The 27,171-nt window shown below is 36.3% G+C and overlaps 1 protein-coding gene across 6 annotated transcripts; it reads left to right on the top strand.

Annotated features, from left to right (window-relative positions):
* Window positions 1-3,568: 3,568 nt before the first annotated feature.
* LOC132068283 (uncharacterized) lies at window positions 3,569-27,015 on the top strand. Of its 6 annotated transcripts, XM_059461825.1 has the most exons (17): window positions 3,569-3,937; window positions 16,514-16,666; window positions 16,757-16,873; window positions 17,161-17,245; window positions 17,327-17,435; window positions 17,533-17,600; window positions 17,687-17,812; window positions 17,888-17,949; window positions 18,064-18,183; window positions 18,259-18,810; window positions 19,084-19,287; window positions 19,413-19,473; window positions 20,981-21,094; window positions 23,925-24,038; window positions 24,147-24,233; window positions 24,839-24,894; window positions 26,494-27,015. In XM_059461825.1, exons 1-16 carry the CDS (start codon window positions 3,852-3,854, stop codon window positions 24,863-24,865), a joined length of 2,085 nt encoding a protein of 694 aa, XP_059317808.1. In that variant the 5' UTR covers window positions 3,569-3,851; the 3' UTR covers window positions 24,866-24,894; window positions 26,494-27,015. The 6 variants fall into 6 exon arrangements, with proteins under 6 accessions (XP_059317808.1, XP_059317807.1, XP_059317804.1 ...); XM_059461824.1 differs by having other exon boundaries at window positions 3,570-3,937; window positions 18,064-18,810; XM_059461821.1 differs by having other exon boundaries at window positions 3,570-3,937; window positions 17,888-17,939; window positions 18,009-18,810.
* Window positions 27,016-27,171: the final 156 nt, after the last annotated feature.

Consider the following 27,171-nt stretch of genomic DNA (forward strand, 5'->3'; position numbering starts at 1 on the left):
TTGACTTCTCTTCCTTCTATTAAAAAAAAAAACGAAAGTGAACTTTTCCTCATTTTTGTAGCCTTGACTTCTCATTAGTCTTCTACTAAATATATGTTTAATTCCTTCCTTTCAAAAGGAAGACGGCTGAAAATTTAATGAACATGATGGTGCAATTACATCCTAAAGAATTACCTAGTTGAATTCTAGCTAACGAAATGACTATTACACTAAATATTGTTAGCAACACTCTTCCTCTTCACAACCAGATATTATCCTGTTTTAATCGCATCTTCTTCTTCATAATTATTTTTGTATTTTGTTGGTATCCATCTTTGGACGCTGCAAATATTGAGAAGAAGCTTTACACTACGGCTCCTTATCCCATTTGTTATAGCTTCCTGCTTCATTTTTTGAAATTTTCATGACATGATTCATTAAAAGTTACTAATACTAATTTGTTCTTTACACTAGATTTTAGATTCATGGTGATTTGTCTCAGTTACGAAATTATAACCAGCCAAAGATGTATCTACTTAAATTTTGCAAGTTTGTGTGGAGGCACGGACTTCCGAAAGATGAATAAAGAATTCTGAAAGCGGAAAGTAATCTTCACATAAAAAGTACGCATTCTACAGAGCTAATAAGAGTTTTCTCCCTCTCGATCACATTAAGCACAATACTGAGTATGATTTAATAATACAAATTTACTCCTATAAAATTAGTAATTGTCAAGAACACAGTAAAATCTTAATTAGTTAAATATATTATCATAAAACTACAAGTTAATATGCTCGATAATGTTCCCTGGCATTTTACTGCATATACCTACATGCGTTTAAGTTATGTGCACTGACAGTGTATCATGTTTTTACACTATTAGGTAACATTAACATGCTACAGCAGGTTACCACTTCCCAAAATCATTCATTGTTCCATTATCTCTGTTAATTAATCTCTACAAAACTCAAATGGTGAATAGTAAAATGATGATCCAATTTGATCAATTAAGTGAAAGGCAATTGGCTCTACCTCTCCTATATCAATATTATTTTTCTTTTCAATCTGTATAGTCTTTTACTACGTCGTCTCCCACAGTATTTAACTTTCAGTCAAATCATGTCTCCAAGGTGTTTGTGAATTTTCCCAGGGATAATTATTACACTCGTATTAATCATTATACTATTATCAGTTATCTTATCTCAGGTCATTTGGGGTATATTTTGCGGATTTTAATATATTTTATGTAACATTATTTATACAAATGTGTACTCCATTATGTATGTCAAGGTTATTTCATGTGTTGGGAATTTTTTCCTAGTGTTTTATAATTTTTTTACATTTTTCTCCCGATACTGCAAATCAAATTAATAAGTTGCTTGTTATTTGAATTCTTCTTGTTGTTTGTTGCCATAGTTTGAGAAGGAGAAGAAGCAATGACAACTAAGAAATTATTTGGAACATTGAAGAATTACTTTTTTGGAAATAACAGATGAGAAATTTCAGACTTAGAAACGAAAATAAATTTGACTAAGAACACAACGACTCCGATTTTACTTCAACTAGAGTACAATGAAGGAATTGAACTCGGAGATTTATGCGGAACAATACATACCTTCTTCTCTAGGATCGATGTGTGTTACTACCACCAATTGCCAAACGGTTTCTTACGAGATCACTTGTGGAGTCTTGTAAATTATCCACAGCGATCACACTCTTATTCTAAGGATGTTTTTCTCTCTTCTCTGTGGTGTCTTTGGATGACCTCAAGTCACCCCTTTTATAGGACAATGTTGAGACTTGCAACTCAACTTCTATTCAAGAGTTACATCACCCCTTATCCCTTAACTCTCACCTTATTCATGAATCACATAACTCTCACTCTTTCTACTTTAGGGAGTTAATTTAGTGGAGTTGTAACTTGCATTTATGAATGAAGCAAGTTATGTGTTTTCCCATCAATGGGTGTACATCTCTCACTCGCACATGATGGGATGAATCACATCGAGCTTTGAACGAAACTAAACATCCGTTTGAATTTTCATACATAGCGTGTTGTCGTGACCGTTTGAGCACTAATTTTGGGAGCTCTTAAACTAGAAATCCTTTTAAGATTTAGTATAAGAGACTACTACCCCTTTGTTATTTATGATATCTCATGATGTAATATAAAGTTCCTCAAATGCCCTAGACATGTCTATATACATACGGCTTCTCTAACCCTCGTGCCATTCTCAATTCAAATATGTCTTGTGTCCACACTTATGATGCCATCTAAAACAGGCTTCATAATGGATCGGTCTAAGACACAAGCATAATATGTATACATTTGACATATCCTCCTTTCGGCTACTTTAAGCCAACAATGGACGAAGAATACATTAATAATAATCCCAAACTTTGAGTTTCATTTTAATTCACTATTGCTCTCTCTCAGCTTTAGTCACCATTGAAGTATAATATGGTGGTAATGGTTGTGGTGGAGGGGAAGAAAATTTTAGTGGTGGAAGTAAGGAGGGGTAAAATAGATTAGAGGTGATGAGGTGGCAATGCCGCGTGGCATCCACCTCATCAAATATCAGTGCAAGGTAGGATAGGATGTCCATCTTGGACAACTTTAACAGAGGAGGGGTATATTTGATCCAATAGTATAACGGCAGAGATATATTTGAATTCAAAGTATAACGAGGGGTATATTTGGCCCTTCTCTGTAAGGAAAAATAGTCCTGGGATAAGAATTTAGTACCACCATATCCCTTGTTTAGTTACTAATTCTGGGATAAGTTATCCCATAATTAAAAATAGTACTGGGATAAGTTATCCCTGACAGAGGGTGAAATAACAATCCCAAGACTAGTTATCCCGGGATAAAATAATAAAAATGACAAAAATAACCCTGAGGTCCCTCAAACCCTTTTTCTACTAAATAAGGTGGAGGGTATTTTGTAAACCAACAATTTTTTCTTAAAAATTACGCAGTGCATGTTACTTTTAATACAACAAACTAAACAATCAATAAGAAATAATATTAGCATAACTAATCCCAACATAAATAATACAGTATAACCAATTCAATCATAACTAATCCTATCATAACTTGTATTCAAACCAAACAACCCCGTAGAGTTTAAGCTCCCGTTTGGCCTTAGCCTTTAAAGCTGAAACTTGAAATTTGACAATTTGAGTTTTTGAAGTTGTAACTCCAATGGAACTTGAAGTTGTGTCTGGACATGTATCTTTACTTGGAAAAAAATTGAAGTTTCATGAGTGAAAGTGAAATTTCTTCCAAAAAAACTGGTTTGAGCCCGCTTTTGAAACTTGAAAATATTTTGAAAATAAATTTTCAAAATGAGATCAAATTTCATGCCCAAACAGATATTTGAAGATAAATTCTCAAAATCTGATCCAAAATCTATACCCAAACGCTGGCTAAATCTCGGATCTTTCTCTAATATTATCACATACTTTTCATTTTTTCCACTTATATGATATTTTTCTTATTATTTTGTTTGTTGCAAAAGAATATTATAAGGAATAGTTTTATTAAACTTTGTTACGACATTATGATTACATTAGTTTTCCATTTGTATTCATGTTATTTTTTGTTTCATATAACCCTAAAACTAAAAATATGAAATGAAACGTTCACTAAATTCTTGATATTTCTAGGTATATCATTAACGTCTTCTTCTACATCAATCTTTCCCATTTCTCCATTTCCCATTTTGCCCCTCACCAAGATCTCAACATCCTCATCGGAAAAAATTCATCAAAATTTGAAGGACCTTTTTGACAAAATTCAGTATTCTTCTGTACCAATCTGAATTTTCCGAGAAAAGTTAGGGTATGAGATTTTAATTTAAGGGATAATTATGAGATCATCGTCTATCTCGCCGGAAAATTCAAGTAGTGCTCCGTCAACGTCACGAAAAATTCAAAACCCTAATTGTAAACACAGGTAAATTATCTTTAAACCCTAATTTTTTTTTTATCTCAATTTTGCATTTTTAGTAACTTTTTTTATTCATAGATCTGAAATTTAGGTTTTGGTCAATTGTTACTATCTAATGTATGGAATTCAATTGAGATTTGATGATTTGTTGTAAAAATGTGTGCTTTTTTGGCTATGTTTGTAAACGCAGGTTTATCTTTGAACCCTAATTTTTATCTCAATTTTGCATTTTTAGTAACTTTTTTAATTCATAGATCTGAAATTTAGGTTTTGGTCAATTATTACTATCTAATGTATGGAATTCAATTGAGATTTGATGATTTGTTGTTAAAATGTGTGTTTTTGTGGCTATGTTTGTAATTGCAATGTTTGTATCTTGTAGTTATAACAACAATTACAACTCATCACTAGCTTGTAAACACAGGTTTATATTTAAAACCCTAATTTTTATCTCAATTTTGCATTTTTAGTTAAAAAAAAAACAATTAATTCATAGATCTGAAATTTAGATTTTTATTTAATAATTACTATCTAATCCTGTGCTTTGATTATCTTATTTTATCTGTTTCGCTTTCGTTATTGTCATTTCCATATCGCTTTGAATTTCTTGGCCTTATTTGACCTCTTTTTATGCTTTCTATTGAGCTGAAGGTTTTTCGGAAACAACCGTCCTACCTTGGTAGGAGTAAGGTCTGCGTACACTCTACCCTCCCCAGACCCTACGTTGTGGGATTTCACTGGGTTGTTGTTGTTGTTGATGATGATGATTGATTGAAAAATGTGTGCTTTTTTGGCTATGTTTGTAATTGCTATGTTTGTATCTTGTAGTTATAACAATAATAACAACTACCATTACACCTCAATCCCCAATTGCAAATGCAGGTTTATATTTAAACCCTAACTTTTATCTCAATTTTACATTTTTATTAAATTTTTTCATTCATAGATCTGAAATTTAAGTTTTTATTCAATTAATACTCTTTAATGTATGAAATTCAATTGAGATTTGATGATTGATTGAAAAATGTGTGCTTTTTTGGATGATCGTAATTGCAATGTGTATCTTGTAGTTTTCATCCAAATTTAAGTGTCTTAGTTTAACTAGCTTGATAAAAAAGTTTCTTAGTTTGATTAGGCACAGAGTTTAAGAAATAAAGAGAGACCTTTGAATCTTGTGGTCCTAAATTAAGGATGTGTATAATGTACTAAAGTGTCATTTGAATCTTGTGGTTAAAACTTGCGATGTAGGATGTTTGAATTTTCAACTTACTAAATATAGAAAAAGAACCCGCAAGGGTGGCTCAGTTGGTTGAGCATGGGGCTTTCATAATGGAGGTCTCAGGTTCGAAACCCCCGCCGACATGCGGGGGATTTGCCTTACGGGTCGAGCTCGTCGCCAGGCTTACCTAGTGCGGGTTATCTCTTCTGTGTGGTTTGCGAGCTATTGCACAGGAGCTGGGTTTACTCTGTGCGCACCCGAAGGGTAGCGGCTGCGGGTTCCCATGTCATCAAAAAAAAAAAAAAATATAGAAAAAGACATTCTTTTTCGGAGTGACCAAAAAGGGAAGTAAGACACATAAAATGTCATTTGAAGCTTGTGGTTAAAACTTGCCATATAGGATGTTTGAATTGTCAACTTACTAAATATAGAATAAGACACTCTTTTTGGGAGTGACCAAAAAGGGAAGTAAGACACATAAAATGTCATTTGAATCTTGTGGTTAAAACTTGCCATGTCGGATGTTTGAATTGTCAACTTGCTAAATATAGAATAAGACACTCTTTTTGGGAGTGACCAAAAAGGGAAGTAAGACACATAAATTGGACTGGGGGAGTAACAATTGTAAACACAGGTTTATCTTCAAACCCTAATTTTTATCTCAATTTTGCATATTTAGTGAAAAAAAAAATTCTCAGATCTGAAATTTAGGTTTTATTCAATTTTTAGTCTTTAATGTATGGAATTCAACTGAGATTTGATGATTAATTGTAAAAATGTGTGCTTTTTGGATGATTGTAATTGCAATGTTTGTATCTTGTAGTTATAACAACAATAACAATAACTACTATTACACCTCAATCCCCAATTGTAAACACAGGTTTATATTTAAATCCTAATTTTCATCTGAATTTTGCATTTTTAGTAACTTTTTTTATTTACAGATCTAAAATTAAGTTTTTGTTCAATTATTGCCTGGAATTTAATTTAGATTTGATGATTGATCTTAGATTGTTGTTAAAATGTGTGTTTTTTTGGATGATTGTAGTTGCTATGTTTGTATCTTGTAGTTATAACAACAGCTACTGTTACACCTCTTATTCGCTGATCTGAAATTTAGCTTTTATTCAATTATTGCCTTTTGGATGATCACACTTGCAATGTTTATATCTTGTAGTTATAACAACAATAATACTCCTTTCCGTCCCAATTTAAGTGTCCTAGTTTGACTAGACACGGAGTCTAAAAAATAAAGAGACACTTTCGAATCCTGTGGTCCTAAATTAAAGACATGTATAATGTACTAAAATGTCCTTTGAATCTTGTGGTTTTGAACTTGCCAGGTAGGATGTTTGAATTGTCATCTTACTAAATATAGAAAGAGACGCTCTTTTTGGGACAAATTAAAAAGGAACGTAAGACACTTAAATTGGGACAGGGGAACTAGTTATAACAACAATTACACCTCATCACTAGCTTGAGGGGTCGGCTATGTGAATCATGTTGCTCCATTTAGCTGTCTTAGTCCAATATTCGATAATTTAGATTCTTACTAGAAGTTGTCTGCATTTTCTACAGATATACAAATCTTTTAACAAGATTTTAGAACTCCTAGTGTGTATTAGAACTCAAGTAAACCCCCGGGATGCTAAAAAAGAAACTTCTATACATTAGGTTTATCTTTGAACCCTAATTTTCACCTGAATTTTGCATTTTTAGTTACTTCCCTTATACATAGATCTGAAGTTTGGCTTTTGTTCAATTAAGTACTATCTAATACCTGGAATTCAATTGAGATTTGATGATTGATTGAAAAATGTGTGCTTTTTGGATGATTGTAATTGCAATGTTTGTATCTTGTAGTTATAACAACAATAACAACAACTACTATTACACCTCAATCCCCAATTGTAAACACAGGTTTATATCCAAAACCCTAATTTTTATTTGACTTTTGCATTTTTGGTAACTTTTTCTTATTCACAGATCTGAAATTTAGGTTTTCTTCAATTGTTGCATGGAATTCAACTGAGATTTGATAATTGATTGTAGGTTGTTAAAATTTGTGCTTTTTGGATGATCGTAACTGTGTTTGTATTTTATAGTTATAACAACAACAATTACACCTCATGTTGCTCCATCTAAACCGTCTTAGTGCAATATTTGATACTTTAGGTTGTTTCTAGAAGCTATCTACATTTTCTACTGACATAACAATTCTCTAACATGATTTTTAGAACTCCTAGTGTACATTAGAACCCAAGTAAACCCGCGGATGCTAAAAAAGGCAACTTTTATATCTTCGAACACTATTTTTCATCTGAATTGTGCATCTTTAGTAACTTTTTTATTCGTAGATCTGAAATTTAGGTTTTTATTCAATTATTACTCTTTAATGTATGAAATTCAAATGATATTTTATGATTGATCTGAGGTGGCAGCTGACTGTACAAAAATACAAAGAAAAATAGATAGAATAGTAAAAGTAATATGGATATAGAATTTAAGGGATGATATTATTTTTAGTCTCTGAATTATTGGTCAATTTTGATTTTGGTCCTTATAATATGTGGCTAAGCATGTCTAATCTTTAATTGATTTAAACGTGTTTTTATGGTCCTTTTATACATGAAATATGTCATACTTTATCTATTTTCGGACTATATTACCCTCAAATATGAAGTAACACTGTGAACTTAACATATCGCAGGGTAACTAAATGGTGTAATTATTAATAGTTCAATAAATTAGTGAAAATTCACAAGCAGAGGGATCAAAAGTGCGCATTTCAATCAATTGAAATTTGCTTAGTCATATATCAGAGGATCAAAATTAAAATTGTCAAAGGTTGTCAAAATGTGTGCTTTTGTATGATCGTAATTACAATGTTTGTATCTTGTAGTTATAACAACAATTACACCTCATCCCTAGCTTGCTGGGGTCGGCTATGTGAATCATGTTGCTCCATTTATACCCGTCTTAGTCCAATATTTGATAATTTAGATTCTATCTAGAAGTTGTCTACATTTTCTATGGACATACAAATCTCTAAAAGATTTTAGAACTCCTAGTGTATGTTAGAACTCAAGTAAACCCCGGGATGCTAAAAAAGGAAACTTTTAAACATTAGGTTTATCTTTGAACCCTAATTTTCATCTGAATTTTGCATCTTTAGTTACTTTTTTATTCACAGATCTGAAATATGGGTTTTCTTCAATTCTTACTATCTAATGCCTGGAATTGAACTGAGATTTGATGATTGATTGTCAAAATGTGTGCTTTTGGATGATCGTAATTGCAATGTTTGTATCTTGTAGTTATAACAACAATTACACTTCATGTTGCTCCATTTATACCCGTCTTAGTCCAATATTCGATATAGATTCTTTCTAGAAATTATCTACATTTTCTACTGATCTACATTTTGTTATGCTTGTCCTTATCTGACCTTTTGTCTTGTTCTCTTTTGAGCCGAGGGTCTTTCGGAAACAGCCTCCTATTGGGGTCTGGGTAAGGTCTGCGTACACTCTACCCTCCCCAGACCCCACATTATGGGAATTTACTGGGTATGTTGTTGTTGTATACAAATCTGGAAAAAGATTTGAGAACTCCTAATGTACATTAGAACCCAAGTAAACCCCTGGGATGCTAAAAAAGGAAGCTCTTATATCTTCGAACCCTAATTTTCATCTGAATTTTGCATCTTTAGTTATTTTTTTTTTTGAAACTGGTAACTGTATTGTATTTCCATATGAACAAAACAGTACAGAGGTTGCACTGAAACCATATCTACAAAATTACTCCAAGACTCTACTATTCTAATCCTATATTGAATCTAATACATCAATAATGGAAATAGTATCATCTGAGTAAGCCTGATTACACCAAAAACAAAGCAATAAAATACAATTCAACTTGACCTTCTGCACTCCATTCTCTGTACTCTCAAAACATCTGTAGTTTCTCTCCTTCCATATTGCCCACCATATGCTGGCAGGGACAATTCTCCATCTATTTCTGTTCTTTGCCTGCAATCCTGCCTCTTCCCAACTCTTTAGAGCCTCTGAAACCTTGCTAGGCATGGTCCAGGCTATACCTTTGAGATTTAAAAATATTCTCCAAAGCTGTTGTGTAAACTTACTATGTAGAAACAGATGGGTAACTGTCTCTGCTGTTTCTCCACAGAGGAAACATCTAGAGCATAAAATTATCCCCTTTTTCATCAAATTATCCTGTGTAAGAACTGCTTCTTTAGCTAAAAGCCACACAAAGCAGCTAACTTTATGTGGGATTTTGGATCTCCAAATGTGTTTCCAGGGCCAGTTGGTAATTTGTTGAATTGATTGATTCATCATCCTGTAGGCTGAACTAACTTTGAACACTCCTTTTTTATTCCCCAGCCACCAAAAAACATCCTCTCCTACCTGAAATCCCTTAAATTGTTCCAATATGTTAAGAAAATCAGCCACTCTATCTCCCAATCATTGATTTGCCTTCTGAAAGTGAAATTCCATCCTTGAGGTGTCCACAAATCAGCCACAGTCCTTTGATGATCTAAGACAATGTTGTATATATCTGGAAATAGTGTTTCTAGATGACCAGCCTCAAGCCAATTATCCTTCCAGAATCTGGTTTTGACCCCATTCACTACTTTGATGTTGGAGTTGCACTTAACTTCATTCCATAAGGCTCTTATGGATCTCCACAGACTAACCCCATATGGTGTGGTAACCTCCTTTGTCATCCAGCTATCTTCCTCTTCATATTTTGCATTGATAACTTTCCTCCATAAAAGTTGATTTTCATTGGCATACTTCCATAGCCACTTCATTTTGAGTGCTTTGCTCTGCATTTTCATATCTTTTATTCCCAGTCCCCCACTCTTCTTGCCAGTGATCACTACTTTCCACTTCACCAAGTGAAATCCTTTTTTTTTCTTTATTTCCTTGCCACAGGAATTTCCTCCTGATGCTAGCCAACCTCTTGATAATCCCTGCTGGAATTGGGAACAGAGACATCATATATGTTGGTAGGGCGTCAAGGACTGAGTTGATGAGTGTCACTCTACCCCCCAAGGACAAATATTGGCTCTTCCATCTGGCTAGTTTCCTCTCACATTTTTCAATCATATTGTTCCAAATCTCTGTTGAATTAGATTTGGCTCCCAGAGGCATTCCCAGATAGATAGTTGGCAGAGTACCAACTTCACCACAAATTCATGTTTGGGACTTCATTGATAGGATACAAAAAACTCTTCCTCCAATTAATGTGCAGCCCAGAGATTCCTTCAAATAGGACTAGTATCATCCTTAAAAACCTTAGTTGCTCCTCTTCAGCATCATAAAAGATCAGTGTGTCATCTGCATATTGGAGGTGTTTCACCTCCAGACTTTCACTACCAGCTCTAGCCACCTCAAAACCATTTATCCATCCATCACCTTTGCTGTCTTGATCATATTGTTTAGACCTTCCATTGCAATCAAAAATAGGAAAGGTGACAAGGGGTCACCTTGCCTGAGACCTCTTTGTGCTTTAAAAAAACCTGCTGGGGAACCATTAATCAGAACTGAGAAACTAGCAGTTGATATGCAGAATTTGATCCATTGGATCCATTTCTGTCCAAAACCCATCAGCTTCAAAGCCTGGAGTAAGTACCTCCAGTTTACATGATCATATGCTTTTTCAATATCTAACTTGCAAAGGATTCCAGGTTTCTGCTGCTTAAACCTGGAATATACTGCTTCCTTAGCTATTAGCACAACATCCATAATTTGTCCGCCCTTAATGAAGGCCATCTGCTGGGAGTCCACTGGTTTTGCAATGACCCCTTTCATTCTTTCAGTCAACACTTTGGAATTTTTTTTATAAATACTACCTATCAGACTGATAGGCCTGAAGTCCCTTAGTTCCTTAGCACCTTTCTTCTTAGGAATGAGAGTAATGAAAGTTGCATTAAAACTTTTCTCAAAAACTCCTTGCTCATGGAAGTTGTGAAAATTGTTCATTATGTCATGCTTCACTACTTCCCAACATTTGATGAAGAAACCCATGGTGAATCCATCAGGGCCTGGAGCTTTGTCAACTGCACACAATTTTAGACATCTCAATACTTCATTTTCTTCAAATCTGCTTTGTAAAGACTCCTTTTCCTCCTCTGATATAGTAGGGCAATTTGTGAAGTTACAGGCTGGCCTCCATTGTGTGGTCTCAAAATACAGCTTTTGATAGTAATCAATTATCTCTTCTTCAATTCTAGATGGCTCCTCAATTGTTTCTCCCTGAATCACAAGCTGATCAATATTGTTATATCTTCTGTGAGCATTTGCCATTTTATGAAAGAACTTAGTGTTCTTGTCCCCTTCTTTTAACCAGAGGGATCTTGATTTCTGTCTCCAAGATATTTCTTCATTCTTGACCAACTCCTCATACTCCATAAGTAAAGTTGCCTTCTTGATTGATTCCTCTTCTGTTAGGGCTCTTTCTTCCAGCACTACATCCATTTCAGCCATCTGTCCTAGCAAACTTCTTCTTTTAGAGCCCAAGTTTCCATCCGCACTTCTGCTCCAAGTCTTGAGATTAGACTTTAGAGCTTTTAATTTACAAGCAAGTATGTAGTCTGGTTTGCCTGTGAAGTTAAAAGAATTCCACCAACCCCTAACTCTATCCACAAAACCCTCGGGACCTAGCCACCAGTTTTCAAATTTAAAATAACTTTTACTCCTATTCCATGAACCACCTTGTAAAGCAACAGGAATATGGTCTGAAACCAGTCTTTGAAGAGGAATCTGTTTCAAATTGTTGAAACTATCATCAAACTCTTTTGAGATTAATATCCTGTCAATTCTAGAAGCTATCTCTAGATTGTCACCTTTGAACCAAGTAGAAGTAGCATCCTCAAGCTGTAGGTCAATTAGGTTCGTGTCTTCAATGAAATCAGAAAATTCCTTCATCCCCCTGGTTCTTTGAGTACAGTTTTTCTTCTCTGAGATAAACCTAGTGACATTATAATCTCCACAAACAGCCCATGGCCATTCCATTAAGCCCTTACAGAACCTAATTCTTCCCACACCAGTCTCCTTTCTTTATAAGAGTTTGGAGGATACACTCCTGTGATATGGCATGAGAAGTTTTGTAATTGTGCTTCAAACTTGCAGGTTAGAGTGTAAGCACCTATTTCAAGAATATCCCCCTCCATACTCTTTTATCCCACATCAACAGAATCCCCCCTCTTGTTCCACTAGCTTCCAAACAAGCAAAATTAATCCATCTTCCCCCCCAGCTTTGTTTCACCAGTTCTGTAATGTCACCCTCAATTTTAGTTTCCTGAAAACAGATGATATCTGCTCTCCAGTCAAAAACTAAACTGCTCACCAGTCTCCTTTTGTCCCTATTGTTTAATCCCCTAACATTCCATGTTACTAGTTTGAACTGCATTAAGAAACAGGGATGATACTTCTCCCCTTGTACCTATTCCCATTGCTCTTGTATTTAACATCAAAAGAAACAAGACCTTTCAGCTCTTGTGCACCCTTAAACCTTGTTTTTCTGCATTCAGAATCCTGCACCGTTCTTCTTGCTTGTCTACTGCTGTCAATTTGTAGTAATAGTTCCATAGCCTCTTCCTCATGCCCCTGGAAATCTACCCCAAAAATTTTGTTGAATTTACTCATATTTTGTTGTACCCATACCGAAGCTTGCTTGCTTTATCCATGATTGTTTGCTGTTGCTGAAATTGGATAGGCTCTGCCTCCTCAACTTCCCAGTTTTCAATAGCATTGAAAGGGTTCAGATCTGCTATCTCAGATAGGTCCTCTGCTACCCTCTTTCCACCACTTTCCCAGCCACCAGCTGCCAATCATCTTTTTCCACCACTTCTGAAGTTTCCCCAATCACCTCCCCAGACAAGTTCATCACCACTTCTGCAAAAGTGTTCACTTCCTTTGCAGTTTGTGTGCATGCATGCTTTTCTTTTTGTTTTGAGAGCTCAGCCATGGTCATGCAGTGCCAATTGTTGTTGTACGATGTTGAGGGCAAGTAATAATCACAAGTTAAGTCATTAAAGATAACTTGTCCAGCAAAATCAGGCCCATTTATCACTTTCAGAGGTTTCTTAGGTGTGGGCTCACATACCCGGTCCAATCCTGAAATTTCATTTAAATTGTTCACTTGCCCATCACGTGATACCTCTGATGTGAAGTCATCCACTGTATCTGACAGTCCCATGTGATGCATATCTCTAGAATCCCTAGGAGGATGGGATTCTTGTACTTCTTTGCAGAGGTCATCTCCTTTTACCCAGCATGCAATAGCTTTACCTGGATCTTTCACATCAGCATCTACAGCAGCATCTCTGATGGTTCTTCCTTCTTTTTCCGGCGTGATTTCGAATCTCGTTTTACTTTCCACCCAGATTGGGAAGTAATACGTGATTCCATTACGATTGATCGACACCTCCCTCGGAATAAATCTACCATCATTGGGCACCAAGATTCTTGCCCATTTCATATGTTTCTTGAGTTCTGTCTCCTCCTCTGTAGCCACCCATCCCCCACAGATTTCACCTATTTCTTGAAAAATTTTCTGTGACCACAAATGCCTCTGATCCAAGTCTCCTTTACTTCAATGGAGTTTGAGACACTTCCTGATAATGGGCTCCACCATTCGAGGTTAAAACAGATGTTCTTCCACCTCCATTGTCCTTGGAGAGTTTGTTCAGCCATATGTCTATTTGGGAATTCAAATAGGAACATATCATTGTATAGCTCATAGATGTTTATCCCAATAGCCTTTTTCCAGTTGGATGAAGACCATCTCCTTATATCTGCTAGGGTAGGTTTTTCCTTTGACTTTTACCACAACATCCAACTAAACATCTCTTCAAGAGCCCATTTTCCTGATTTGCAGATGATTCTGATATTTCAATGCTTCCCTTCTTGCTTTTAACCTCTGCTGTACGGAGATTTCTCGATTGCCATTTACTCTCTTGTACTACCTTTGAGAAAGGGTAGTTGGTTTCATTAATTCTAGGAGGGGCTGCTTGTTCCTGCTTTGAGTGGCACTTAATGAATCTTTCAATCTTAAATGCTAAGTCAACCTATCCAGCATTCAATACAGGCTCTGGAATAATGAGGACTGATCTGCCACTCCCATTTAATGATAGGATGCTCATATATCTCCCATGCTCCTGGTGCAAAAGTGCTCTGCTTCTCGTTCAGAAGTTTTCCATCTCCTCACCACCTTCTTCTGATCTGTTGAGGCTTCTTTCAAAGTGAAAATGATCCACTCCATGATTTTGCTACTTATGGATGTCCTCCTCATCATCTTTCTACTTCTTTCTACCCATTCATACCAGTCAGAGTTTCCAGAAGACCATCTAGTAATGTCAAAGGATTTAAACCCTGCATTGAAGTAAATTCTATTGTCACCCATGTTTGAGAAGAGAATCTAAGTTGTCGAAGTGAAAGAGAAGGATAAGATATCACAGAAGGTAATAACTTGACAATAGATGAGAGAGATAGAAAGAAATTCCGGTGAAAGTTACCGGAAAAGGGTTAGTTTCTTTAGTTATTTTTCTTCTTCGCAGATCTGAAATTTAGCTTTTCTTCAATAATTACCATCTAATGCCTGGAATTCGACTTAGATTTGAGTGATTGATCTGAGGCGGTAGATGAACGCTTGTAGTAAAAAAGGTGTGCTTTCTGGATAATCGTAATTGTAATGTTTGTTTTTTGTAGTTGTACTCGCTCCGTCCCAAAATAAGTGTTGCTTTAGCTCATTTCACGCCCATTAAGAAAAGCAATAAATGTTAGGTGTAGCTTACTAAGTTACCCGTAATTATTAGATTTTTCTTGAGAATTGAGCACTATTAAGAAGAAGTAGTTCTTTAATATAAGGGTATAGCTGGATACAATTACTACTATTTTTGTCTTGAATCTTATTTTGGAACGGAGGGAGTAACTTATAACAACAACAATTACACCTCATCCCAAGCTTGCTGGGGTTGGCTATGTGAATCATGTTGCTCCATTTAGGCCCGTCTTAGTCCAATATTCAATAATTTGGATTCTTTCTACAAGTTATCTACATTTTCTACTGACACACTGCCTCCGTCCCAATTTAAGTGTCTTACTTTCCTTTTTGATCTATCCCAAAAGAGTGCCTCTTTATACATTTAATAATAAGTTGACAATTCGAACATCCTACATGACAAGTTTATAACCACAAGATTCAAAGGACATTTATGACATTACGCACATATTTAATTTAGGACCACTAGATTCAAAAATCTCTTTTTATTCCTTAAACTTTGTGCCCATTCAAACTAAGACACTTAAATTGGGACGGAGGGAGTACAATTCTCTAACAAGATTTTAGAACTCCTAGTGTATATCAGAACCCCAAGTTCCTGTTAAAAAAAAAAAAAAAAAAAAATTAGAACCCCAATTAAACCCCTGGGATGCTAAAAACGGGAACTTTTATATCTTTGAAGTGAAATGACAGTGAGAAAGAGGTGATTGATGTCTTCAACCTGGTTTTCACAAAGCAACACCTACTGCATATATTAAGTCCCCTAATCCAAAGATTTTCATGTGCAAGACAAACTCCTCTTGCCACCATGCAAGCAAAACATTGCACCTTTATAGGAGCTTTGTTTTGCCAAATGCATTTCCAAGGCTAATTTCATCGTGTGGGAGACTAAGCTGCTTCTAACAAGATCTGGCAGAAGACATCCTTTGGCATCGCCTTTCCGTCGCAATGAGCAGAGGCGGTCCATTTCCAGTCAGCAATATTCCAGCCCAAATCAGACCAATATTGTGCTATTGAAGCTTCACTCAATATATGCCAGAAAGAGTCCCAATTCTCCCAGCTAATGAACAGTGCAGAAACAAATGTTTAATACTATACTCTCATTCTCTTCCACACATAAATAGCATCTGTTGCACAACGCAATACCTCTTTTGCACAGATTATCATGCGTTGAGCATGCTCCCAAAACTCTCAGCTAGCTAAAACATGCCACTTTTGTGGGTGCATTACTTCTCATATTAATTTCCAAGGCCAATCATACATGTCTGGGCTCTTCACCTTTAAAGGACCAATATCTTCTTCTATTCACTGCAACATTTGTATGGCGATAAATCATCTCCTTAAGTTCAATTTAGTGCGAAGGTTTCTTTAGTAGGAATGTATAATAATAATTATGATATAGTCCGTATATTAGAATCCTAGGATAAGTAATTAAATATTTAGCCAAGTAGATTTTATGGCATATGAAATGATGAATTAAACTAGCTTGCCTTTTATCTGCTTTTTTTTTTTTTTTTTTTAATTGCTGATATGGTTTATTTTTCTACCTGCTACAGTAATGTCTTTCAGCTGTTAACAAGGAGGGAGGTAACTCCTCGAACTAAACGTGCTTCCAGAAAGTTTTGGGGTGAGAACACTAAATGTACTCTTGACTCCGATGGGTTAAAACGCGAAGTGGCAAGTGATGCTAGACAGGGACTAGTATCATGGTAACTTCATTATTCTCCCTTTTTTCCTGTAAAAGTTTGATAGAATCTGCTCCACCTTTTTTCTCGGTCTGTCTCAATTAATTATTGCAGGGTAGAGGCTGAGTCGATGCAACATTTATCAGCCAAGTATTGCTCACTGTTGCCTCCTCCAAGGTCTACCATTGCAGCAGCATTCAGTCCTGATGGGCGGACACTTGCTTCTACGCAGTCAGTCTCTCTTCAATTACATAGACATGTACAATCTGTGCTGTGCTATGCTAGTTTTGTATCTATCTGTCGATTTAATCGTAGTTATCTTAAATGTATAGTGCTCCCATCTTGCAAACTACCAATTCACTAACCACTGTCCATATGTAAATATGCAAAATTGTTGTGAATTTTCCCTCCTTACTGATTAAGTAAGATAGTCAGGCAAGAAATGTACTTGTATTAGGTGGGAATAAACTCAGCAATTTTACTTGGCTAAGTTTGCTAACATAATTTTCTGGTGGCAGTGGCGATCACACGGTGAAAATAATTGACTGCCAAACTGGGAAATGCTTAAAGGTTTTGAGTGGACACCGCAGGACACCTTGGGTGGTATGGCCGTCTTTTTTTGCTGAATGTTTTGGGATATCACCTTTCTTTCTGGATATCTTACATTCTAGTTAACATCTGTAGGTTCGTTTCCATCCATTGTACCCTGAAATACTTGCAAGTGGAAGTTTGGATCACGAAGTTCGGTTGTGGGATGCAAAAACTGCCGAGTGTATAGGATCACGTGATTTTTGTAATGACCTGTAACATCTTAGTAGCTAAAAGAAAAAACCGTGTGTGCTTTACTCTTTTCTTTTGACTGTAAATGGTGAAATATTCATTTTCTACAGATCGTCCCATCGCATCCATTGCATTCCATGCCCAGGGAGAAGTTCTGGCTGTTGCTTCTGGCCACAAGGTAAAAATTCTGGACTCAAAATACTCTCTTGGGTGATTTGCATTTCATGTTCTGGTAGTGGGTGCTGATGTTCCAATCTATGACAGCTTTACATATGGCACTACAACAGAAGAGGAGAGGCTTCTTCACCAGCAATTATACTGAAGACGCGGCGGTCTCTTCGTGCTGTACATTTCCACCCGCATGCTGCCCCGTTTCTTTTAACAGCTGAGGTATTGCTGTGTTTTTTGGTGACTCGAGGTGTGAATTGTGATTGTTTTAGATGCCATCAACCCTTTATTTTGCAGGTCAATGATCTGGACTCATCCGATTCCTCAATGACACGTGCGACTTCTCCGGGTAACTTGCGGTATCCTCCTCCTACTGTGTATTTGACTGATGCTCATTCCACTTATCAATCTGCTTCAGCAAATGAACTGCCTATCATGTCTCTACCATTCCTGATCTGGCCGTCAATTGCCAGAGGTGATCCTAGAACGCCCGTGCAGCAGAGTGATACAGATGTGGGATCTGACAGTATACAACACAGAGCAGACACTTCGTCATCTGTCCGCCTTCTTACATATTCAACTCCTTCCGGCCAGTATGAACTTTTATTGTCGCCTATTGAGCAAAGTGCATCTCCTGCACAAGAAGCTTATACTGGTTCTTCTGTCAGGGAAAACGAGACAGGTACCCAACCTTTGGTTGATCCCATGGAGACTGACGGGCAGCCAGAAGAGAGAAACAATCAGTTTTTCCCTTTTAGTGACCCGGCATATTGGGAATTGCCTTTTTTGCAAGGATGGCTGATTGGCCAAAGCCAAGCTCAACAAGCAACTCGTTCAGAGCTTAGTGGTGCTACCACCAATCCCTCAACTTATGGTGAACTGGAAAATCCTTCTACTGTTCCCTTGGTAATTTCAAGCAATAGTCATCCAAGATCCGGTAGGTCTGGTTCTCGGCACCGTTCTTCACGCTCTCGACCGATCCCTGTTGCTGGAGCTGGTGATGGTGCTGCTCCCCTTAATGTTGTGCATGATGAGAGTGATTCCCAAATTTCTATTGGTCGCATCCAGTCAGAGATAGCTACATCGTTGGCTGCAGCAGCAGCTGCTGAATTACCTTGCACTGTGAAACTCAGAATATGGCCTCATGATATTAAGGATCCATGTGCACCCCTTGATGCTGAAAGATGTCGGTTAATAATACCTCATGCTGTACTTTGCAGGTGGGAATGATAAATACTGTCTCAAATCTTTGGCTTGGTAGCCTATGGCCCTATATGGCTAAGCTTTTAAAGACACTGGGATATTAAGCTCTCATGAAGAATCATGTTGGACCTAATATTTTTATTATAGTAGCTGATGATTAGCCTCTTAGCCCTATACTTCGGAAAAATTGCACTTATTAATTTGGCAGTTCCTAATTTGAATGTGAGAATGAAAATAGATATGTTGTTAGATTTACTCTTCTAATGCTTACTTTGAGTTATAATTTTCAGTGAAATGGGAGCCCATTTTTCACCATGTGGGAGATTTTTAGCAGCTTGTGTTGCATGTATTCTGCCAAACGTGGACTCTGACCCTGGTTTTCATGGTCATCTTCATCATGATACTATGGCAGCTGCGACTTCTCCAACCAGACATCCAATTGCTGCCCATCAGGTTATGTATGAGCTACGGATATATTCCCTGGAGGAGGCAACGTAATTACCGAATCACAATAGCTTCTCTTTTACTTTCTCTTCTGCTTATTCCCTGTCCCCTTTCTTTATTTTTATCTCTGCTATGGTTATTTTGTTGGTTACTTGATACTCTTTGTTGTGTGTAGGTTCGGTTCCGTGCTTGCAGCTAGGGCAATTAGAGCTGCTCATTGTTTAACTTCAATTCAGGTAAATGCTTCATTTAGGTTATTTACATTCATTGTTTGGTTTTATTAAACTTGTTTTCTGTTAGAGAAAGGCAGTTCTACATGGAATTGAACTCTTGATCTTTTTCTTTCTTTTTGCCTTTTTGTAGTAGGTTATTTACATCATGGCTTGGTTTTATTAAACTTGTTTTCTGTTAGAGAAAGGTGTTTTCTGGTAGAGAAAGAGAAGTTCTGCATGGAATTAAATTCTTGATCTTTTCTTTCTTTTTGCCTTTTTTCTACCAAGGAAATAAAACACTAAATCTAATAGTTTTTGTTTTAAAACTTGTAAGGAATGGAAAATATATTAGATCTATAACTTTTCAAAACAAATAATTGTAAGATCTTTATGACTTGAAAAAAAAAAACTTATCAAAAGAAATATATATTATATCTATATGAAAGAGAAAAGGTTCAGTTCACGTCTGTTTTGTTCAGTGAATGAAAATCATGAGACTGAGCACATGATTGTGATAAGATGTGTTGGTCTAGAGATGGCAGTATGGCACGGGATGTAGATTGTTTGTTGATAAATGCAATCTGCTTTTTTAAGTAAAAAGTTTCATTAAATGAAAGGGCAAAAACGTGCCTGTATACAAGGAGTATACCAAAAAACTAGAAAGCCTTACAACAAGTCATGGCTTTCTACGAACAACACCCAATCATCTATAATTCGATTAGCTTAGGGCAAAAACATGCCTGTATACAAGAAGTATACCAAAAAACTAGAAAGCCTTACAACAAGTCATGGCTTTCTACGAACACCCAATCATCTATAAGTGGATTAGCTGTACTTGTCTCTTCATTCTTCTCTTTATTGAGTTTCATGTCATTGTTATATCGTAGATGTCTTTACATCTGCAGATAGTATTCTGATTCGTAAAATCGAACTTGCGTAGCCCCCTACATAACCCATCAAAAGAATGAAAGTTCTAATACGTCTACACCTGTATCTGGGGAGATTTTACCAATAGTAGTTAACAAAGAATATGCTAAAAGTAAATGGCATGATGGCAAGTTGGATTTCATAAAGGGATAATTTCAATAATATAGCTATATTTTTATTGACATCCGCATAGCCAACTTTTTTTTTTTGGGCAACAATGTTTATACACACGATATACAAATCATACAACTTTTTTCTATTGAGAAGGAACATTATACATATTATACACTTACTGTAGACAATGTATAAACCTTGTATAAAAATGTATAATGTTGTATAAAAGGGCCATATCGGGTAGTATTAGAAATATGGGCCATTGCGGGTAAATAATTTTTCCAAATAGACAAAGTGTTATTTTCCCTTTCATAAATTGCTTAATTCTTAGTTTTGTAAAATTATTCGATCATTGGCACTTAACTTATCCAAAAGGAAATAGGGAATCAATTATTGACTCATAATAGTAAACCTTTTCATTCTTGGACTATGCTTTGTTGCGTACTGATCTGAGACATTTATTGGGGCTCCTCATCTGTTGTAATTGCAGTTTTCTCCAACTTCAGAGCATCTGTTACTTGCTTATGGGCGTCGCCACAGTTCACTACTGAAAAGTGTTGTGATTGATGGAGAGACAACTATACCCATTTACACGATTCTTGAGGTGAGAAGCATCGTATTACTACTTTCATGGGTCTTTATAGCTATGTTATGTAAACATTTACTAATACTTGTTTCAATTTATGATTACATTTTTGAATGCTTAGTTTTTGTGTGAATATAAAGTTACCTTTACCTCAAAAAAAAAAAAAAAATTGTGAGCTTTGGGCATCTAATATGTTTAATGTACTCAATGAAATATTTTCAATCACGTGTAGACATTTCAAGTAGTTAACTTTAAACCATGCTGTGGTGTTTTCTCTAACCAACAATATTCTTTTACCAAGTACGTTCTTATATTTGAAACAGAAACAGAAGGAGCATGTACAACACATGTAAAATCTAAGAAAGCCCCATATGAATATATCATGCCAACAGGCAGTCAAGAATCAGTACATGAATTTTAATGAGTTTGAAAGTTGTATTGAGAAGTAATCTATATGGAACTTCTGACGTGACTATTTGTTTCAAGGGTCATGGGTATGTAACTACTCAAAATATCATCTTTCCTTATGTACAATTCATTGGAAAACACGATACATAGCTAGTTTAATGAAATCAATTGACGCCTGTGTTTGATCTACAAGCCTGATATAATTGAAAACGAGCTGCAGTGAGTACATAATACAACTGTTAAACAATGCTACTTTGTTTATCTGATTTTGTGCCAACATACTGGAATATTTGGTGCACTAGAACAATTACAGTGTTGAAGGGTTTGAACTTGCCTGTTGGCTTGGCATACTCTATACAAGTTTTAGATTCATGTTAAATGGATGATATAGTAAAGCAGGAAATGCATGTTGCTTGAGTCCCAAAAAAAAGAAATGCATGTTGCTTGTGGCTTGTATGTCTTAAGCCGTTAAGGCGTCGAAAGTACCTTGAAGAGTTTAGAGTTGTATTGGCTAGCTAAGCTTTTAAATCCTATTTTAAGGAGTAGAAAGATGCCAAATGAGTGGAGAAAGAGCGATATGAATGAGGAAGGTATTCAAAGTTGTGCGAACTATCCTGGTATTAAATTTCTGGATTGTAGATAATCTTCTTGAAAAGAATGATAGTGCTTAGATTTAGGGATACAATAAGAGTGATGGGGACCTAATTTGGATTTATACCATGTAGACATAATGGAGGCGGTATCTTTTGAGAAGAAGAATGATGAAATTTATATAGAAAGGATGAAGGATCTTTGCCATGATAGTTCGATTGATCTAGGGAAAACATCTGATGAAGAGCCAAGGTGGGTGTTTGAGGGGGAAAAAGGAGTTTACATCAGATTCAAATATATAATACCATAAAGGATATATATATATATATATAGAGGATGTCTTAGTGGACAGAGTTATGTGGTATCGGTGCTGGTGGGAGAGAGCAGGTAGCCCGTAGAATTAGTCGAGGTGCACAAGCTGGCGAGATATTATTTGTTGGCGGGGGGGGGGTGTGTTTTACAGGAAGCCATCACAAGTGGGAACAATTTTATGAGATGAAGAGAAGTTTCCACAATTGTGAGTTTGTACCCGAAAATCTAACCTTAGCCCTAATTGTTTATCCTAGTTATTGATGAACTAATAATAGTATTCCGGATAAGGTTCCCTGGTGCATTGCTATTGACAGAGATATTGTGTTTATGGACGAAGCTCGCGAGAGAATTAACTAAAACTTGAAACTGTAGAGAAGCACTCTGAAGTGCAAGGGTTTTAGGAAAAGCCAAAGTGAGAATATATTTGCTGCAACTTTAGCCCCATAGGAAGAACGAAGGGGAAGTGAGGTTAGATGATACTGTGATTTCCAAATGCCAGTAATTTAGATATCTAGATTTAGTCTTCTAAAATGGCATGACAGATGGAGGTCTTACACATGAATGAAACAAAGGAGGTGAAGCCGGCTTTCCACAAGATGAGCCTCGTCAAAATACAGATATTGTATTTAGATGGATGTGTGTGATGCAAGATTGAAAATACCGTATTTGACAGAAAGTGCAAATATAAAGGAGTAAGGTTAGAAAAGGTTAACTGTGATGGTTTGGCAATCTCTCAAGTATACACTCCATATGCACTAGCATAGGTGTGGCAATATGACGACCAACAAAAAAAAAAAAAAAAAAAAAAAACGAGGTTGACCTACAATTACCTGGAGGAAAGTTGTATGTAGACTTATAATTTCTCTAAATTAACGATGATTTTGATTAAGAACATAACACAACGGAAGCAAATGATCCATTAATGTGATACCAACTAGTTGTATAATGTTTAGTTCTTTTTTGAAATTCAGCCTAGCAGGCAGCTTTTTTGACTAGTTAATACTTATGTGTTAGTATAGAGATAAGCATGAGATCGAGGGAACACCTAATTCCCTGAAAAGATAAACTATTTAGTTCTGGTATAAAGTGTGTCCGACTAGTTGATTGATTTATTGAATCTAATGTGCCCCAATAAGTTCGGCATTGATTCTGGTTGATTGATTGAGTAACCACTATCAAGGTAACCGCGAACAACTTGTGTAATGCGAATCGATCCTTCTTCCTTTACTCTTTTGAGTAAGCGTTTTCTGGAACTACATTAGACATCTGCTTCAAAGAGCTAAGTCAAATACGACTTACATGATGCAAATAAAATAAGCCCTTATAGTTGAAAGCTGAGGCCTGAGAAATGAAGAAAAACTCTAGAAGAGGAAGGAACCCAGGGAAACTATGATTAAATTGGGGCAACCAACATACATGTTAAATTTATCTCTTGAAATTGTATGCCTGTGTGCTGGCAGCTGTAGGGGAAAATCTTCCTCTCTGTTTTTGCATATTCTGTTTTCTCTAGTTTCTAAGCTGCGCATTTCGGAATCAGGTCTATAGAGTTTCTGATATGGAACTTGTGAGAGTTCTTCCCAGTGCGGAGGATGAGGTCAATGTTGCTTGTTTCCATCCTTCAGTTGGTGGTGGCCTTGTCTATGGAACCAAGGTAAACAATATAGACTTTTTATGAGCTTTTACGTTTCTTGGTTCTAAAGATAAAATATATTCTCGTCTCCAAAAGCTCATCATGGTTTATTTTCCTCAAATTTTGCAGGAAGGGAAATTAAGGATTCTCCAATATGACAATTCAAATAGCTTGGGCCGCTCAATATCCAGTTCTCCTGTCGAAAACATGCTCGAGGTATAATAAGGGCTGAATTGAGTTTGTAATTACTTCTTCTTGTTCAGCTATTATTAGTCATGATTTTAGGAGTTACAACTTTTTTATTAGCATATGGCTTTTTAGGCAGGATTGTCATATGATGTATCAAGCTTTGTTTCTTAATTGTGTAGAATAAGATTGAATTGCCAATTTACTACTGCCTCTGTCCCATTATATGTGACATACTTTCCTTTTTAGCTTGTCCCAAAACAAATGACACCTTTCTATATTTAGAAACAATTTATTAAACTTTCTATTTTCCAACGACATGATTTTGTAGACACAAAAATGTTTATGACATGTTTTAGACACAGGTTTCAAATGTCTCTTTTTTGCCTTAAAACTCCGTGACACTGTCACATAAATTCGGACAGAGGGAGTAATAAAAAGGCATAGTCCTTCATCAGTGGTCCTCGAGCAATAGAAGTTGACTCCACCAGATCACCTTCCCCTGCGAGCCTGGACATTGATCTTGTCGTATGCAAATGGCTTTAACTAAGTTGACAATGAATTTGAAGTGAGTATTTTAGTCTGAGAGAACTTACATCTGTTACTCACATCATTATCTTGTAAATTGAATGCAGGTCCCGACGTATGCTTTAGAAGGCTAGTAACTTTTGATGATACGAAAAGGTGATAGGTATATTTCATTTGGCAACATTTTTTTTTTCCTAAATTTGTTTGTTGGTGAATGTTGGGATATTGGCACTCGCTTCTTTCATGCAAGTCCTATTTCTTTTGTGATTGAAAAAATTCAGTAGGCGTTTTAAGCCCAACTTGGTTACCGGTTTCTGTTTGAAGTGGAAGTGTTTGCAGTCTGCCTCATTACTATCTTTTAGAGTACTATTGAATGGTGCTTTTGCCATGTTATTTCGTGCTGCCATTGGGTGGGGTTGGAGAGTTGGAGGTTAATGAGTATGCATGAAGATGAGTCTCTATTGATGATGAACAACAACAACATAGCCAATGTAATCCCACAAGCGGGGTCTGGGGAGGGTGGTATGTCCGCAGCCTTACGCCTACCTTGTGAAGGTAGAGAGGCTGTCTCCGATAGACCCTCGGCTCAAGTAACGCATATAAAAAATTAAGTATGTAAAGGAAATACAGTAGTGCAGAAGCCATGCTGAGAACAGTAGCAACAATAAATAATACGATAATAGAAGCAAAGGAAACAACAGTTAATACTAAAATCGAAGAATAAGATGGTAGGAGAGTAATAATATAACAATACTGATAAGGGAAACTAGACAACGCTCGACTACCTACTAATTGTCTACCCTATTTCTCGTCCGTCATGTCTTCCTATCAAGGGTCATCGGTAAGCTGCAAGTGTGTCATGTCCTCGGTAAGCTGCAAGTGTGTCATGTCCTCGGTAAGCTGCAAGTGTGTCATGTCTAATCACTTCTTTCAAACATCTTTGGCCTCCCTCTGGTCCTCTACCTCTCCTCATACCCACCATAGCCAACCTCTCACACCTCCTCACTTGGACATCTTGCATATGCCCGAACAAGAGATCCTTAAGGACTGAACTAGACTTTGCTAGTGGAACATTTAGTGTAATGGTGTGTACTAGCAACTTCAGCATGGCATAAAAGATTGCTCCTTGGGTTAGCTGCTTTTTGTGGAAAATGGGAGAAAGGGAAATAAGCCTCGTGTCTCCATATATCCTTTGTTGTGGGCAAGGGTTGATGATGAATAGGTCTCTTTATCCATTTGTCTTTGTTAGATTTTTCTTCTTAATAATGACACTTCATATCTCTCATATACTCTGTTTTCTCCTTTGTTAAAGAATTTTCAATTTGGTGAAGTTTGTGAGCCTGATTCTGTGAATATTAAACAAACAAGCAATTATAGCGTGAGAATAACTAGAAGGTCATGCTTGCTATGAATCACTTTCACAATGTTTGAAGTTAACCTATCATCTCTGCCCAAATTTGAAGCACTCAATGGGTTTTAATTTGGGTGGTTAAGGTGCATATAAAGAAGTCATCACTTTACATGGCTAAGTTAATCGAAATGCCACGAAGATGCATCTTGATTCTTTCCAGACTGCTGTTGAATTTGTTCAATTGCATCATCAAGAAAGTGTCTTGTGCCTTCGTTTTTTTTTTTTTTTGCTTTTTCAATTTTAAAGTTCTTTAGAGTCCCTCAACTTATATGTTAGTACTTAAAGATTTCTCTGACGAGTATTACTAGCCAGTGTCTCGTAACAATATACTAATCCGGCTATGGCTAGCAGGTGCAAAGATGAGTGCTTTTGCTGGTGACAATGAAACCTTGACATCTTAATGCAGTACAGCAGAATATGAAAGAGGTTTATACTTGAGCTTGTCTAACCTGGCTGCTACAGATTAAATGGCACTATCAGGGACCGAAAGGTCACAGAGCGTCTCGCTTGAACTACTACCCATGTGGCTGCAGTAGCGCTCTGGAATTCTGTCTGATGGAAGGAAGTGCTGACGGGGAATTGAGGGACTGTTTCTACAATTTCCCCGCAGATGACTTCAAATGTACTATAGTAGTTGGATTTTATTGAATTTTCTTTCAGAAGAAAAAAGAAAGAAAAAGGTCGTCACACACATTGAGCGTTTCTCCGGGTCATCTTTTTACTCTTGAAGTACAGTAGTGATTTCTATGATTTTTTTCTACATTTTGTAAAAGAAATTTGCTCTTTTTTCTTCTTTTTTATTTTGGCTTTGAAATTGAGACGTGGTCCTGGTGTTTAAATGAACGCTTTATAAAATGGTCACTTTCAGTCGCCTTTTGTTGAATTAACACTTGGGGTGTTTGAATGGCCGGTTTCTAGTATGGTTTAATTTCAGCTGCTCATTCCATGATGAGTTTTGCAATAATGTGATGAAATGATTTCCAAAAGCTGTTAATGCGATTGCTGTCGTGGTTCGACATTTGTGTAGAA

This window comes from Lycium ferocissimum, chromosome 8 (genome assembly GCF_029784015.1).
Source record: "Lycium ferocissimum isolate CSIRO_LF1 chromosome 8, AGI_CSIRO_Lferr_CH_V1, whole genome shotgun sequence".
NCBI classification, from domain to species: Eukaryota; Viridiplantae; Streptophyta; class Magnoliopsida; order Solanales; family Solanaceae; genus Lycium; species Lycium ferocissimum.